This window comes from Coturnix japonica, chromosome Z, assembly GCF_001577835.2.
Source record: "Coturnix japonica isolate 7356 chromosome Z, Coturnix japonica 2.1, whole genome shotgun sequence".
NCBI lineage: Eukaryota > Metazoa > Chordata > Aves > Galliformes > Phasianidae > Coturnix > Coturnix japonica.
In genome coordinates this window covers 12,612,185-12,628,599 of record NC_029547.1, presented here as the reverse complement: position 1 = coordinate 12,628,599, position 16,415 = coordinate 12,612,185, and the positions used below count along the sequence as shown (strand labels likewise).

Here is a 16,415-nt window from a genome sequence, read left to right as displayed (position 1 = left end):
CAAGCCCTGCTGTTAAGTACACATGGTGATTAATGTAACAAAAGGGATTGCATAAATCTACTTTGATGTAACCCTTCCTTTTGTAAACCAAATACTTTCTTTGCCCTCAATCTAATTTAATTTTGTAATCTTGTATATAATTAGTGGGGAAAAAAAATCTCTCTTGCTTCTATTTCTATCCTATTTCCAACAGTAGCTATTGTGTAAGAAACAGTGTATGAGTGAAAGTACATAAAGATATATCTACTGTATATCCTGACAACCTGCAGCAAACTAGTGGAGCTCCAGACTATTATGCTGTATTTTGGTCTTTAATAATCCTTAGTAGACTTTTCTTGCAGTTTTTGAACATTTCTTTATCCCTCAACACATGTAAATTTTTGGCATCCACAACATCCTTTGGAAAGGAGTTCCAGTGTTGAGTTGTGTTTTTGATGAGGAAGTACATCCTATTGTTTGTTTTGAATGAGCTGCCTCATGATTTATTTGGTGCTCTATGTTATGAGAGACTAGTATTCCTTCCGTATTCAATCTGTGATTACTACCTTGTGTCACATTTCTGTGCTGTTTCTCTTTCGGGATGAAAGTCCTATTTATGTAGTCACTCATACAATCATTCCATCATAGGTTTAATCTGGCATAGTACCATGTCTCTGAGCACCACATCCAAACGGCTCTTAAACACATCCAGGGACAGCGACTCAACCACCTCCACGGGGAGCCTATTCCAGTGCTTAACTATCCTTTCTGTAAAGGAGTGTTTCCTAATGTCCAACCTAAACTTACCTGGGTGCAACTTGAAGCCATTTTCCCTCATTCGGTCACCTGTCACCAGTGAGAAAAAAGACTTGTCCCACTCTCACTGTAAGCACCCTTCAAATACTGGAAGAGGGTGATAAGGTCTCCCCTCAGCCTCCTTTTACCCAGACTAAACAGCCCCAGATCCCTCAGCCTCTCCTCATAGGGTTGATTTTCCAAGCCCTTAAAGAGCCTTGTTGCCCGTTGTTTGTCAGACAGGATCTACCGTTCATAAACCCATACTGACTAGGCCTGATCCCCTGGCTGACCTTTAATTGGTCCATGATGGTTCCTGAGATTATCCGTTCCATAACTTTCCTGGACACCAAGGTGAGACTGATGGGCCTGTAGCTGCCAGGATCATCTTTCCAACCCTTTTTGAAGATGGGCGTCACATTTGCCAGCCTCCAATCTACCGGGACAATCCAAGTCAGCCAAGACTGCAGACAAATGATGGAGAGTGGTTTGGCAACCACATCCGCCAACTCCCTCAGCACTCTAGGGTGCAATTCATCCGGCCCCATGGACTTGAAAACATTCAGCTTTTGAAGCAGGTCCAAAACTATCTCATTGTGGATCATGCAGGGCTTATTTTTTCCCCCTCCCCATCTACCAGTGAAGGGGGCTCTGTTCCCAGGGAATTGCAAGTGTTACTATTGAAGACCAAGGCCAAGAAGGTATTAAGTATCTCAGCCTTATCCTGATCCCTGGTAACCAAGTTGCCCTCAGCATCTAACAAAAGGATGGAGATTTTCCCTAGCCTTCCTCTTGCTGTTTATGTGTTTATAAAAATATTTACTGTTCTTCTTTACCTTAGCAACCAAGCTCAGTTCTAGCTGCGCTTTGGCTTCCCTAGTTTTCTCCCTGCACAGCTTCACTGCATACCTGTAATCCTCATAAGTAGTTTGCTCACTCTTCAGAGACCATAGGCTTTCTTTTTGTTCTTGTTCTTTTCCTCATCAATAAATTTTGCTCAGACATAATATTATATAAAACATTCTCAGTTCTAAGTTGTGGTAAAAGCATTTCCTAGTTCAGAATTAGTTTGGTTTTGTCACCCATATTTTTGCAAGGTATATTTAAAATGCAGTCTTCCATACTGTTTATTTGAAGTATTTTAAATCATTTATATTGTGCATTGCTATGGCTTCACACACTGTAACATTCAGAAGCATATTCTCCGTGCTAAACCTTCAGATAAAAAATGTAGGCTTTAATAATCTTGCTGTTAGACCGCGTAATTTTGAGATGTAATGTTTAAAAAGCATAGCTGTATTTTTTGATCTGCTAAATGTCCTTCGCTGCACTTTTTAAACAAGTGAAAGGCAAAGATGAGTTTTCCCATTAGCAAACAGTATGACAGAATAATATGTGGTGTAATGATGTGGAAAAGCAGCCAATATAAATCTTCAAACTGTTGTTATCTGATAGGGGCATCACATGACTGCATGAGATTTTTATGTTCCGGAAAAGATTATTTGTGTTATTTTTACAATTTTTTCTCTTGTTTATGTGGTATTTTTTTGAAGGGGGTGAGGATGGGTTCTTTTTTGTTTCCATCAACTTCAGTATTTCATGATGTAAGCTAAGCTCAGCCCTCCTTAATCTGTGCATGCAAATTCTAAACATGTCTTCTAGCCTTATTTACGTGGGAACACTATACAAATCTGATGTAAACAGAGAATTTGGGTACTTACAAAAAATGTTTATTAAGAGAAAACTAATTAATGGTCTGAAGCCCAGTAATAAAACAGAAACTTAGCAGGATCTTCACAAACAAAAAACAAACAAACAAACAAACAAACAAGATAAATTACATCCAATCATTTCCTTTCTAAATGTTTGGTTTCTGTATTCTGCCTGATATATATTTGCCCCATTATGATTTACCAAATTCCCTCTTTTCAGATTCCTCTAGTATTACTTCTGATACTGGATTGCATGTGATCATTGCACCTCTCATGAATTGCTCTTTTTGTTTAAGATGCAGAAATCTGTCAGCTGAGTCCTTCAAATTCCCCAAATTGGTTGAAAATATCTCTTGAAAAATGTTATAAGTCCATAATCCGTTTCTGTCCTCTCCTCATGTCTTGTTTCTATTCCGATTACAGACTTGCTCTTTGATAGTCCTTTTGTAAGTAGGTGTCAGCTGGTTGAATTGTTGTAAAATTATTAGATTTTTTGTAAACATGGCTTTCTTATGAAAGCCAATATGGAAGATGGCTGAAGGTTTGGATCCTCCAGGATTGTCTAAATCCCTCCTTGTTTCAGTATGGAACTTGTCTCCTCATCCCTAGTGTATACATATTAATTTTTAATTCTGAGCTACTTCATATAAAGAACATACAAATATTCCTTTTGAGAAGGAATCAGTGCATAGTTAATGTTTGAGAATTTGCTGCAGTTCTGGATTATGGGGTCACACCATAAGCTAGTTTTTCTACCAAAGACTACATGAAGACATGCTTCACAGTGTTCTGTCATAGCAGCTGACAGATATGGTTCTGTCTGAATGTAGCCCGTCATTACATAGAGTCCACTCTCTTGTTTGTGTGGATACAAGTTGAGACCTAGCTTGCTTTCTGGAGTGATATAACAGAAATAACAGTAATAGCACTTATCTTCTAAGCCCTATGAATAATTTAGCATCTACAGTTCCTAGAGTTCTTATATTCATAATATGAGATAAACATATGATATCTGTATATGAGATGAGTCCTGTTATCTGGATGCAGGAGTAACTTTCTCTGTAGGTAATCAAATCACTTTTGGGGCTGCAGTTTAATTTCCAAGAATTAAGCATCTCCACTTAATTTTAGCATTGATCTTTGTATGTACATACAACAAATTCTGTATGCAATGTGTAGAAGTAAATTAATGATACTGCTTTGCTTTCCGTCTGAATCCTAAACGTAACCTCATGTATAATCTATGTATATAACTTAGTTTACTATTTCATTAAGGTCTTGGCATTGACAACAGGACATCTTCACCACAGATCAATTCTTTTTCATGGGATAATACACTTTTCAATATCTCCATGCATGCAGCAATCCGTCATGGAAAATGGAAGTTACTAACTGGATACCCAGGTAACAGCTCTTTCTTGTACACAGTGTTGTATCTCCCCCCATCTCAAACAGTTTTATTCTATTTACTGTATCACCATTTCTTTTACTTATTCTGCTAGTATTTCAGGATTTTGGTCAGATGCATGAATCTAGGAGGGCCATTCTAAAATCCAGTCATATTCTTTCATTTTGCAAGTAGGTTTGACACAGTTAACCTCTTCAGCACTGGAAAATCTATCAAGAAGAAAGTCCATGAAATTATTTGATTTGAAATTCAGCAACATGCAAGTTTTTGAATCTCAGTTGTGCAAGGTTTTGGGGTTTTTTTTGTACAAATATTACTTATGTATAGGTAGTCTTGGAGTAGAGAGATTCTGGTGCTGGGCTAACAATGCAGCTCAGTCACTGACCAGTGATTTATCAGGGGGACCTGGTGATTTCCTCATTTACAGTATAACTCTGCCTCTCCATTGCTGCTTTATATCTGGGAATTAACAATCTGTTCCTCTTTCCGTAGGCTGTGGTCATTGGTTCCCTCCACCATCTTTGTTGAATGGGTCACAGATTCAGTCATATGATCCACCAACGAAGAGACTTTGGCTATTTGATATTGTTCATGATCCCGAAGAGAAATACGAGTTGTCTGAAAAATATCCTCATGTGGTGAAAAAGCTGCTTTCACGGCTTCAGTACTATTATAGACGTTCAGTGCCTGTGTTCTATCCTGATGAGGATCCCCAGTGTGATCCAGCAGCAACGGGGGTCTGGGGTCCTTGGGCATAGTGTACAACACTGTCTACTCTAGAACATGCCTGCAGTGGTGTTTGATTTATGGACTTCAGAATCCTTGTCACATCTGTCTTACCTTGTTACACTATTGCACATTGTGAATTCATTATTCACTTGTTCTTTAGGAGTACTTCTTACTCCTAAAATACAGTCCGATCTCATTTCAGTCCTTCCCACTGTCTCCTTCCCAGTTATTCTTTGTGAAAAATTGATTATTATAAATCAAATTATAAATCTGTTGTTCAAGCATTCTTTTTTAACATTATGCCCTTAAAGCAGAAAGTAAAATGTTTCTTCCTTCTCTGAAAGGGATGATGTTTGTTAAAAGCTGCAGTGAGTCATGGCAGCAGAAACCTTTAGAATTCTCCTGTGGAATAAACAGATTGTTTCATGTTTACCCAGGAGACAAATTCTATTGAAAGCTGTTACACTACCCATTAAAAAACAAACAAATAAAAAATACATCAGTTGACATTACAATCTTTGCCTTTAACATACTCCTCATTCTAGAAAAGGCAACAGGAAGAATTCTGAGAGTAAGAAAAAGCCCTCAGCCTCTGATAATACAGCAAAATCTTGAATTCCTGTTCATTGTTAACACATCAAACTGGGGAAGAGAATGGTGTTCAGCTAGAAGGCAGACCTGGCAGTCAGAAAGGCCTTGACAGGCTAAAGAAAAAGTTAAACCAAAAAAGTTATGAAGTTCAAGAGAAGGCGTGTATTGCAACTGATGTAGAATAACCCTATGCAGGATCATGTTTGGATCTGACTAGACTGAAAGCATTTCTGTGAAGGAGAACCTGTGTGTTCTACTGGACGATAAACTGAAAAGGATTTGCCACATTCTCTCTTGGTGAAAAAGACTGATCACTTGTTTGTCTGTATGGGCATGAATGTACCCAGCACATGAAGAGAACTATTTACTCTCCTCTGCTCAGCAGAGTGTTTTGGGTTTCACTGTGTGTGGGAGATAGTGGAATACTTAAGGGAATATGATCATTTGGAGGAGAACAAATAAGGAGTGGTTGAAGGAATGGGTTACCTTAGACTGAAGAAGAAAGAAAGGGGAGACTTCTATCTTTAACTACCTAATATGAGAAAATAGAGAAGATGAAGGATATGGAAACTCCCATCAGAGATGCAAAGATGAGAGGCCCACAGAGAGTTCTAATTCAATATAAGAAAAAAAATAAATAAATAAAAATCACACTGAGAAGATAGTCAAATGTTGGATCTGTGAGGCAATTATATCCCCGACCTCAGAGATGTTCAGACTTGGGTTGAAGGAGACCGTGAACAGTGTTATCTAACTCTGATGTTGGGTCTAACTTGAAGTTGGGCCTGCTTCTGTGGGGGAAAAACAGGTGATGATTTCCAAAGGGCCTTTCAGCATGCATTATTCAACCATTCTACAATTAAAAAAGCCTTACTCTGACTGCCTGCCATTGTGATGAGTAACCCTACTCAGACTGTACTTCTTCATCATTGTAGAAGAGACTGTTTTCATCTTGAAGTGGGCTCCTAGCCATGAAGAAACCAGACAAACCATCATTTCCCAGTTACTCATCAAACTGATGCGAAATCAACCTACCAGCTTTCTAAATGTATCAAGTCTCTGGATTCTAGCCAGAGTTCTGGTTTTACTTCTTGCTGTCCCTAGCCAAGTTCTCAAGCTGCAAAGCTTCAGCTGTCACCCTATCAAGAAAGTAGGGATCTAATGGCCTATTTTCAGGGTCTAGGAAAAGTCCAGTTAGTTTTGCAGATATTTTTGCCGTTTTCCTTCAGGAAGCACACTAATTATTAGCAAAGAGATTCATGAAGAATGAGAATTAACAGAATTTCTACACTTTTTAAATAAAAAGATGAAAAGGTAAGGTTTAGGAAAACTGAAACGTACATGAAAATAAACAGAAAATCCTTTCTGATACAGGTGATTTTCTGTTACACTGTCTTAAATCCGGTTTGTCTTTTGCACCTTCAGTATGTTCCTAAAAGCAGAAATGAAGCCAAAGCTCTCCAAAAGGCTGTTGATCAGTACAGCTTTTTTCCCCCAGTCTTATGTCCTTGTCCGTTTTACTCATTTATGTCAGTTCTATTCTATGTGGAATCATAGAAGGTTGGAAAAGACCTCCAAGTCTCTAGTGCAACCATCAGCCCACCCCCACCGTGCATACTAAACCATGTCCCGATTGTCACATCTCCACATTTCTTGATGACTTCCAGGGATGGTGACGCCACCACCTCCCTTGGCAGCTGTTTTGATGTATTTATTTTATACCAATTTCTTTATTTATCCTAGTTTATAACTTAGATGTTAATACTGCAATCCTAACTCTCATTATCCAATTTTCTGTAATACATATTTAGTAAAATATGGAATGTGAGATTTGGAATATGAGAATATGGGAAACATCAGTACAGCAACTTGGGGAGTTACTGATTCTTTATTTTATGCATTACTGATGCAGCTTGGCCTTCAAATGGCTTTTTGAAATAAATCATCCAAATATCAGAGATTCCATCTGTTTAGTCCTCTATTCCTTATTCATTCAAAACATGTGGTTAATTTATTCTTGCTACCAAATTTCAGATGGAGAAGTTGACAATCATTCCCTTGTTTATAAGGCAAAGCAAGTAGACCCAATGCATTTGTATTACTGTCACTTTTGAAAAGAGTTGTCTGGGGTTTTTTTTAGTGCATTTTGCACTGCGTCTGCTCTCATAGATAGATGTAAGACTAGGCAGGTGTCTGTTCTCGGTATCTACATATAACATTTCAGTTTGCAAAGCAATTACATGATGTGGCTGTCACAATAAAAGGGCCTGGACTTGGGGGTGGAGGGAGAGTGGAACTTCTGCCCTGCATTCCTGTATGTCATTCAGCATCCTGCAATTACACTGCATGATTTTTGGTGCTGGCTTACCCACAAGAGTGGAAGCTTTGGTCAGTGATGTTTTTAAAACAGATACTGTTTTTATTACTGTGAAGCTCATTTTCATGGAAACAAAAGAAGCATGAGATAACTTGCAAAAGCTCAAGTAATCTGTGTATTTGAGTCTCCCATCCATGTCAGCCCCTTGGCTAAAGCAACAAATATTAATTTGAGAGGTAAGTAGAACCTTTATATGCTTTCTTTTATCTGTGTCCTGCAGTGTGCATTTTAGTACCTTGCTGCTAGGAGTTTATCTGCCAGGAGAAGAATGTGTCCTGTTCCTGTCTACTTGAGGTATTAAATTCACTCTCTGTTTCTCCTTTTGCCATACAAAGAGATGATATATTTTGACATCCAAGGATTCATTATTTTCTCCAACAATTCATTACATACTTTAGTATCTAATTATTTGACATGGGTGGTCCTGTGTAAAATATTTTAGTTGAACTGAGTCAGTAAAAAAGACAAGCAGCTGGTTGACACATTCAGGTCGACATCAGAAAAGAGCCACGTAACTCTGCACTTATTTCAAATTAGAAAGTACAGAACCCTTTATATGTTTAGTGGAGACTCAAATGATATTCAAAAATGCAAGCATTTTGAACTCCAAAGAAAATTTGATTGCATTCTTTCTAATTTAAGATTCATTCTTAATGTAGCAAACACCTGAGGATTTTGAATGTGAAAGTGTCCATTTGTATACTGTAACAATTATTTAAGCTTTGGAAAAGTAACCATGTTTAGGAGGGATGTTCATTCTGCACTGCTTATTTATAAAAATATGCCCACAAAGAAGGAAGTAGTGATTCTATAAGCAAAGAAGGAAGTAGTGATTCTATAAGCAAAGTCTGGGCCTGTTCTTAAGTCTAAGGCCTTAAATTCAGCCTGAAATAATTTGTTCAGTTTTCCTAAAGTTGATACTTGGGGACTTGAATAAAACATGTATGTTTAATCCCTTTTATAATCTCTGAACAGTAGAACCCAGAATTTAAACCCTTGATGTCTGGATGAACTTGAAGATCCAGAGGCTGTTCCTGTTGGCCTCTGGAAGTTTGTCTCATGTCACAGTGGTTTAAAAGTAGTAACACTATTAGGGATTTCCAAAGCTCTTGCATGTTTTCTTTAGGAAATTATAAATGATCTTGAAGTTACACTAAGAGTCCTTTTCTACCTGTCCCACCCTATTGCAGATGTATTAAAGAGTCCTGATTGAAGGGATGACAATGACAGAACCACTGATACAGGATGTGTGATAGAGTCATGCACACCAGGACATGTATTCTGCATGTGTAGTCATGCTTGAAATCCCAGGGCCTGGGAAACCTGGGTGAGAAATAAGAAAAGCAGTATAAATAATGAAAACTTTATATATCTGTTTAGTGTGGTAGTTATATAGGTTTATGATATTATAAGATAGTAAATATATTAGTGGATATATGTTTGATAAGTTAGTAGTATAATAATATAATAATAATAATAATTATTATTAATATTATATATATATATATATATATATATATATACACATACATACATATATATATATATGATGTCATGCAATATGTGGTAATCCAAAATCTGTCCATGGGTTGTGGTTAGCCTAGGAAGACCAAGCTGTTTCCAGAATGTAGCTGGCAAAAGATAATTCTTTTCCATTTGGCAGCCCACTTGCAGGCATTTCTCCAGATGGACCCTGAGGCTATCTCATAGCACTAACCATAGCTCTCTCAAATGAGGGAGAGGTGGGTGGAGCCTTTGACCAGCATTCTTATCTTGTGAAGGAATCCTGAGACACTTCTTTAAAAAGCCTGCCCTTTTGATATCACTATTGCAGACCCAACCTTAGATCTAGCTCTAAAACTTCATGTGATTCTTAACCTCAGAATGAAGTTGTAGTTGAGATAGCAAAGATGCCAAAGAATAATTCTTTTTGGACCTTACCCCATCTACTAGAACCATTCCACCCAACATACATGCACAGCTACATTTTTAACTCGCTCCTAACCCTAAGATTTACTGCTGTCCAAGCTTGAAGGTTAACCTTAACTCTAGCCATGGGCTAAGCCACAGCTCAAGACCCCAGCTTGTCAGCCAAGCATCGTGAGGAGATAAGCATTCAGCTGCCCTTGGTAGCCCCCACCTCAGCTGGACCCCAGACATTGTCTGTCTCCTCATCCTAGATCTACCTGGGGCATCTGCCACAGCTGGACTTGTAGGGTCTTCAGGATGAGGCTCAGTCCCTTGCTAGGCTGGTATCAGAGTCTGTTGAAAGTACCAAGCAGGTACCATCTCTAGGGTCCATTCTGGAGTTCCAGTTCAGGGAATACAGAGATAGGTCTGGAAACAAGTCTACAACACAGGGCCTAAAGACAGCTCAGGGAAGGACTGAAGGCCCAGTGCTGAGCTGAAATGGGGATCTTGGCCCAAAGGTTAGAGGCTGAGAGTTCCCAGATGAGGATGCTCAACATCAATAAAGCCTCTTAACAGACTTGGAGCTGTGACAGCTGTATCCCTAATCCTGACTCTAACCATGAAATGAGCCTGGAGAATCCTTTGTACAGTACAGTACAGTGCAGTACAGTACATTACAGTCCAACCCAGCCCTTGCCTTGGCAGCCCATTCCAGCCCCACCCTAACTGCACCCCTAGGTTTTGTATATCTCAGCTATAAATAAGCTGAGCTTAGTAATAGGAAAGCGGTGTTTTTCTTAAGAGAAGGGAAAAAAACAACCACCAGATCTTTAAGTTTCAGATTAGGTTATTACCTGGGAAAATTCTGGCTAAATATTTAGTGTAGAAAATGACCTGAGGACCAAAGCTGCATTGGGAAGTCTGACTCCATTGTTCTCAGATTTGTTCTGGAGCTGTACAACATGCGCATGAGCTCATTTATAGAGACCAGAACTGCTACAGTGAATAGTAAGAACATCTTGGCACAAAGCAAGTGAAGTGAGTCAGTCATCCAACTGTGCATGTACTCAGTGATGGCCCTTGTGATAATTACATACCATGGTTAGCTGAGGCAAAGAGGATGATGCACTAAGTTCTTGTTGCGTTAGTGTTCCCTCCTGAGAGTGTTATTTTTCTGGGGTGGAGTGGAAAGAGATTGGAAAGGCTGGCGATATATCTGCTGCCAAGTTTCTAAAAAGTGACTATCAGTTGCCATCATCAAAGCAGCTACCGGATGTTGCTCCCCTAATTCTAGCTGAATTCAAAAGCAACACAGGCAGCTATATTTTTCCTGCCGGACTATAGTTAGAAAAAGTATGGTTAGAATAACTAGATTTGGATCTAAAGAATGCTGTGCTTATTTGGACAAGTCTTCAAAAGCCACAACAAGGTACTACACCAAAGCCACAGTTCTGTGCTGCCAGATTCTGTCATTGAAGATAGTGATAAAAATAAAGAACTCAGTTGAGCAGTTTTGGGCTTAAAACCTATAGTAATGAATAGAAAACTTTAATCAGGACATCTGTGGCCTACCCAAATTATTTCATGGGATCTAAACTTCTGCTTGGAACATCACTTGGTGGGATCACCCTTGATAGCTGACAGGCAGTGCTGGACACTTTGTTCATTGTGTGCATTCTGACAGAACTCTCATGAACTAGGAGTTACCATTTTAATTCACTTGTTCAGGGATATCTGGGACTTCATATTAGCCTTACATTTATCCTGCTTCGCTAGCAAAAACAGTTTAATGGGTCTCTGAAAGATGTAAAAATGAGCATTGAGAGCATTAAGTTACAGCTGTTTTCAGCTCTAGCAGGTCTACATTTCAAGCTTAGCTTGATATACAGAAAATACCTTTTTTATTTTATTTTTTTTCTATGGATTTCATTTACAGTGATTCTGTGAATCCAAACTGTTCCTTGAAATTGCTCACCAGTGTGGGTTTATCCATGAAAACACAGTTTCTGGAGGAGTAGTGGTAATGGGAGCCTTCTTAAAAGGTTTTGAGAATAGTGACTGCCATCCTGAGAAACACAAGCACTGTTGCCATGTAGGTGGCCTTTGTTTATGTACTGAATTTTCACTCTAGTTCTTGTCCCCTTGGCTTTGCTTTTAACAATTCCAATCTACAAGTCATGTTTAACTGATAAAGTACTGTCTTAAGTAGTCCCAAGGTGGTTATTAGTCACACACTTCCACCCCAGCAGTGATGTGTTGTAGAAACCAAGTATTTCACCTGCCTTTTGGTTCTGTTTTGGCCTTTACAATGAACAGAGCATGATCATGAAATATTAAACAAATGGACAAGTTTCTACAACACAGAGCAACAAAGACTGAATGTGGTGCTAAGAAGGAAGTCTATGATTAACCTACAAATATTATTGAGATATTTATACTATTCAGTGCATTTTGCATTTTATGTTTAGCTTGAAGCTCAAAATATGGATCTATCTGATCCAAAATGCAAACCCAAACAAGCTTTGCTTTTCCTTTTTCTAAGCTTGGTGTACTTCTAAGTTTCACACTCTGGATCTCTCTTTCCATATGCAGTGATGAAATTACCTGGGGCATCAGCATCTGTTTCTTTAGAAGCAGTCCTGGTGATAAGACCTTGCTACACTAATTTTGTTAATGTTGTCATTCCTGCTGAAATGTATTTCTAAGCATCAGTAGCTGATAGCAGAAGCTGACTACACAAAAGCAGCCACTAGCCAAACTTTTGCTTAATGAGATTTAATAACATTTGTTTGATGGCATGTCCAAATAAAGTAGTGGTCTTTTTTTTTTTTTTTTTGTATATAAGTGCTGCTTTTATCCATAGTTTATTTTCAGTGTGCATTGGATAAATCTACTGCTGATGTGCGTTACAATAAAATAACGTGTTTTACAAACACTTAGATTTCATCCTCTACATTAGCCAGGCCATAAGTGACTACAGCACACTGATAATCATCAAAACCCTAGGCATAGCAGAGATCTAGCATTGTTAACTGCATAGCTCTTAGCCCAAAGCTGCACCAGCCTAAAAATATTTGGTCCTTACATATGACTTAGTTGTCCATAAGTTAAAAAAAAAAAAAAAAAAAAAAAGAAGAAGAAGAAGAAAAAGAAAGAAAAAGAGAGGAGAGGATATTGTGAGAAATAAAGACTAGGGCTGTTCCTGAGTGCCTTTTGGAAAATGTTGGTTCAGGATGTCGATCCTTCAACCTGACTACTGTCACAGCTCCAGCGTGCGTTAGGAATCAGCTCAGTACAGTTACAGAGCTGAATTAAAGACGCCAGTTTATACTGTAAACTGGAATCATGTTCACAATCCAGAAAAACTCTTTGTGCCTTGTTCCCTGGTAAATGTCTCCTTGCTCTGGAATGATGGGCTTATTTTGAACATTCATCTGCAAATGCAACATGCCAATGACTGCCATGCCACGTCCATGCTGGAAGAAGAGAAACTTACTTTCTCAGTTAACAGCCTGAAATTAATTATATGAATATGTATTAAAAACGTTCTACTCTTGTTTTAGTTTTAGGAGTGGTTTTTTTTTTGTGCTTATGTTTAAATAAGTTTTTGCTAGCTACAGCTCCAGAGGAAGATATCAAACAGATTTATTCATACTTTAGTTTCAAAACAATTCTGCTGGCATTTGAAACAATCATTAATAAAATTCACAGTCTTGAAAATATTGCAGTCTCAATTTCCTCTTTGAAAATATTTTAATCTCCATTTCCTTTTCTTACAAAGCCTACAAAGAAAAAAATATGTTTTAGACACAATTTTCTTCCAGAAGACCTATAATAAAGACTGTATAGACATAGTGTCTAGTAAATCAGTTAGATTTCTATAGTTTTTAAGTGGGCCTGTATTTAACTGTATGTTGCTACTTAGAAATCAAGTTTCAAAAACCCATAACAGCAGCTACTGTTCTTTCCCATAGGGTCTGAACAAGGAAATCCAATGTTTTCTGGTCAGCAGTAAGAATTCTGCTTTGTAATTTGACACTCTTAATTCCTCTTCTCTCAAAGGCAGTAAAACAAAACAAAACAAAAAAATTAATGGCAGAACAGATTTTCAAATAACTCAGCATTTGCAAATAATTCATGCACCTTTCATGATCTGCTGGCATATACAAACTGAAAGCTTCAAAACTTGGCATTTTTCTTGTCAGCTCCTGCTCTTGTCATACTATTTAGTTACGCATTTCACTAAGAATTCATGGTGGAGAGTTTCTATGATTTGAACCCTGTTGTTCCAAACTTCAGAACAATAATAGGAATCAAAGTAGAGCCAAGATCTTCATGTTAGGAGGCTGATATACAGCACTGCTGTGGCCAGATGAGCTACTCTGGCTTATACCATTAAGTCTCATGCAGATGTTGTTAAGATCTTTGTCCCTTTTCTCTATTTTTAATTTCTGGTCTCTTGCAAGCACATGGTGGCATACTTCTGCATATTTATGTAGCAGTAACGATTGGATCTTTTCATGCTCAGAGTAACTGAACACGAGTCAGCCTATAATTTCTTTCTGACAGGCTCATAATTTCTCAGTCAGTGATATGACAGTTAAAGCCAGAAAGAAAGAAAAAGACAAAAAAAAACTGACAGTTTTTTTTGTGGGCACATTATATCTGTCCTAACATACTTCTGTCCCAGCTCATCCCATAGCCACTGACTGCACTGGTTGTTGAACATGGTTTTAATTTACTGTACAGAGCAAACACATTCCCTTGCAGGTTTCCGAGCCACTGCCATTTCTGCTTATTTATCTTCTTGTGATGTTGTGAGTGATGGATTTATTTTTCATAAAGGCGGTTACAAAGTCTGTGGTCTCTGGACTAAGGAAGTTATCCAGTTCATTTGGCTGTGTAGTCTTATGCAGGATTTGTTCAGATTCATCTTGGTGAAAATACATCCCCTGATTTCATCAGAAAACATCACTGCTAACTGAAAAAAAAATCAGAGTATTTGAGTGAAAGACAAGTTTAATATGAGCTGCAGACTCAGTTGGAACTGAGTAAATTTCTGTAAGACCTGTTTGTGGTAGGAGCAAATGTAGTGAGGGGAGCGGTGTTAGGAAATCTTTGGTGGTTGTTCTTTGTGCTTTCAACACATATGCTTCCCATTACCTGTGCATGCTGCATTTGTGCATCCTTAGTCACTTTTGTGGCTAACCTGTTAGAGATGATTTTGAAGAGATATAGACTTTGAAATGCTTCTTCAAACTATTATCTGAGAGATCCACTGTTGAAGCTAGTTCAGTTTTCTTGGGAAATCAAAGCAAGGTTTTGATGAAACCTTTTACATTTAGCTGGAGCACACCCCTATTGTTGATGCTTCTGGTATACACATTTAGCTCAGATTTATACCATAACATCAGGTATAACTATTAATATAAATCAGCAAAATAAAAGCTTGCACATTTCTGTATGTTTACTATGAAGAGGCTACAACTATGAATTCCAGTACAGTAGTTTATGCTTATCAGAAATTATGTGGGTATTTTTCATTGTCATTCTTAACAGTGAATGTTTTACAGCTGAAAAGTATTCACCACCTACAGAGCAGAGTGAGATTTAGTGGAGACTGTATTTACTACAGCCTGTCCTTAAGAGATCCACCTCCTTAGACTTTCAGCGCTATCTTCTGACCTCAACAGCTGGAAGGCAGGGAAACTGGCAGTACTGTGGGAAAGTGTAGCCTCAGTCTCTGCATCTGTAATTATGAGTCTGAAACCCACAGTTAATGTTCTTTATATTTTTTAAATTTCTTTCTTGTAGGGAAGGCACATGAAGCTGATGTACTTCAGGGGGTAATTCTTTACTCAGAGGGCAGACTGAGCTGGTGGCTGGTAGCCCTGCCAGCAGCAGGGGATAGGAAGTAGAAGAGCTTTAAGGTCCATTCCAACCTAAGCCATTCTTTGATTCTATCGATAGCTATCAAGTATTTGATGAAGTAAAAATTCATTTATAAATATTAAATTCTTACTGAGAAATTGTTAAGAATATAGCACTAGTTGAACTGCAGATCATCAAACGAAATCAGGTGAACAGAACGCTCTTAGCTATTGTAACTACTTCTTTTTCCCACAGTGTTGTTTTATTTTTTTAAACTTCAAAGTCTCCAAATGCCTCCTGATTGGGGCACTGATATTTTAACAATGCCTTTGTTGTGTGCTGCAGTCAGACAAGTGCTAATCCCCTCGAGGAATCTGGCAGGGCTGTGGGAATCTTCCAGCCATAATTGCACCCCTATCTCAAATGTGATGATACTGTCAGTTTCAGCTGAGTTGACGGAATGTGCTATTGGTGTTGAGGGTGGATTATATCAACTTTCTCTATTGACTTATTTGTCATTTGTGCATTCTTTACCATCTCTGGTGGTGGGTTTTTGTTCTTGTTTTTTGGGGGGGCTTTTTTTAGTTACTGTTCTGGAATATGTTAGAGATGTAAAGCATGCTGCATTTAAACAAAGAAGGAATGTAAGCTGAAAAACTAAAAGGAAGTGCCAGCAGGAAATCCTAATTATACAGTTAAAATTGCTAGAGGAAAAGAAAAAAAAAAAAAAAAAAAAAGATGGTAAATTAGATAAATTAGAATCAGTGAAACTGAATTTGAATGGATGTACTAATAGGGAAACAGAGACAACTTTCATTTGATTAGGGTGAACATTTAAGATAAAAATAAAGCAATGTAAAGATGTCTAGTGTGGTACCACTTACTGTACAGCCATGTGACCCCAGGTCTTTGATTTACTAACAGAACTGCTTACAACTGTTCTAGCTGAACACTTCAACATTTGCTAGATTTTATTTTAGAGTTTCTAAGAGCAGAATAATTCCATTGAAAAGCCTTAATTTTTTTTTTTTTTTGGGGGGGG

The 16,415-nt window shown here is 38.0% G+C and overlaps 1 protein-coding gene across 1 annotated transcript in view; it reads left to right on the top strand.

The window, feature by feature from the left end:
• ARSB (arylsulfatase B) overlaps positions 1-7,172 on the top strand; it is a 63,156-nt gene extending 55,984 nt beyond the window's left edge. Inside the window, exons 7-8 of the mRNA XM_015848644.2 lie at positions 3,762-3,890; positions 4,387-7,172. Coding sequence (XP_015704130.1) covers positions 3,762-3,890; positions 4,387-4,652 — 395 coding nt within the window. The 3' untranslated portion in view covers positions 4,653-7,172. The remainder of the gene's footprint in view (positions 1-3,761; positions 3,891-4,386) is intronic.
• Positions 7,173-16,415: the final 9,243 nt, after the last annotated feature.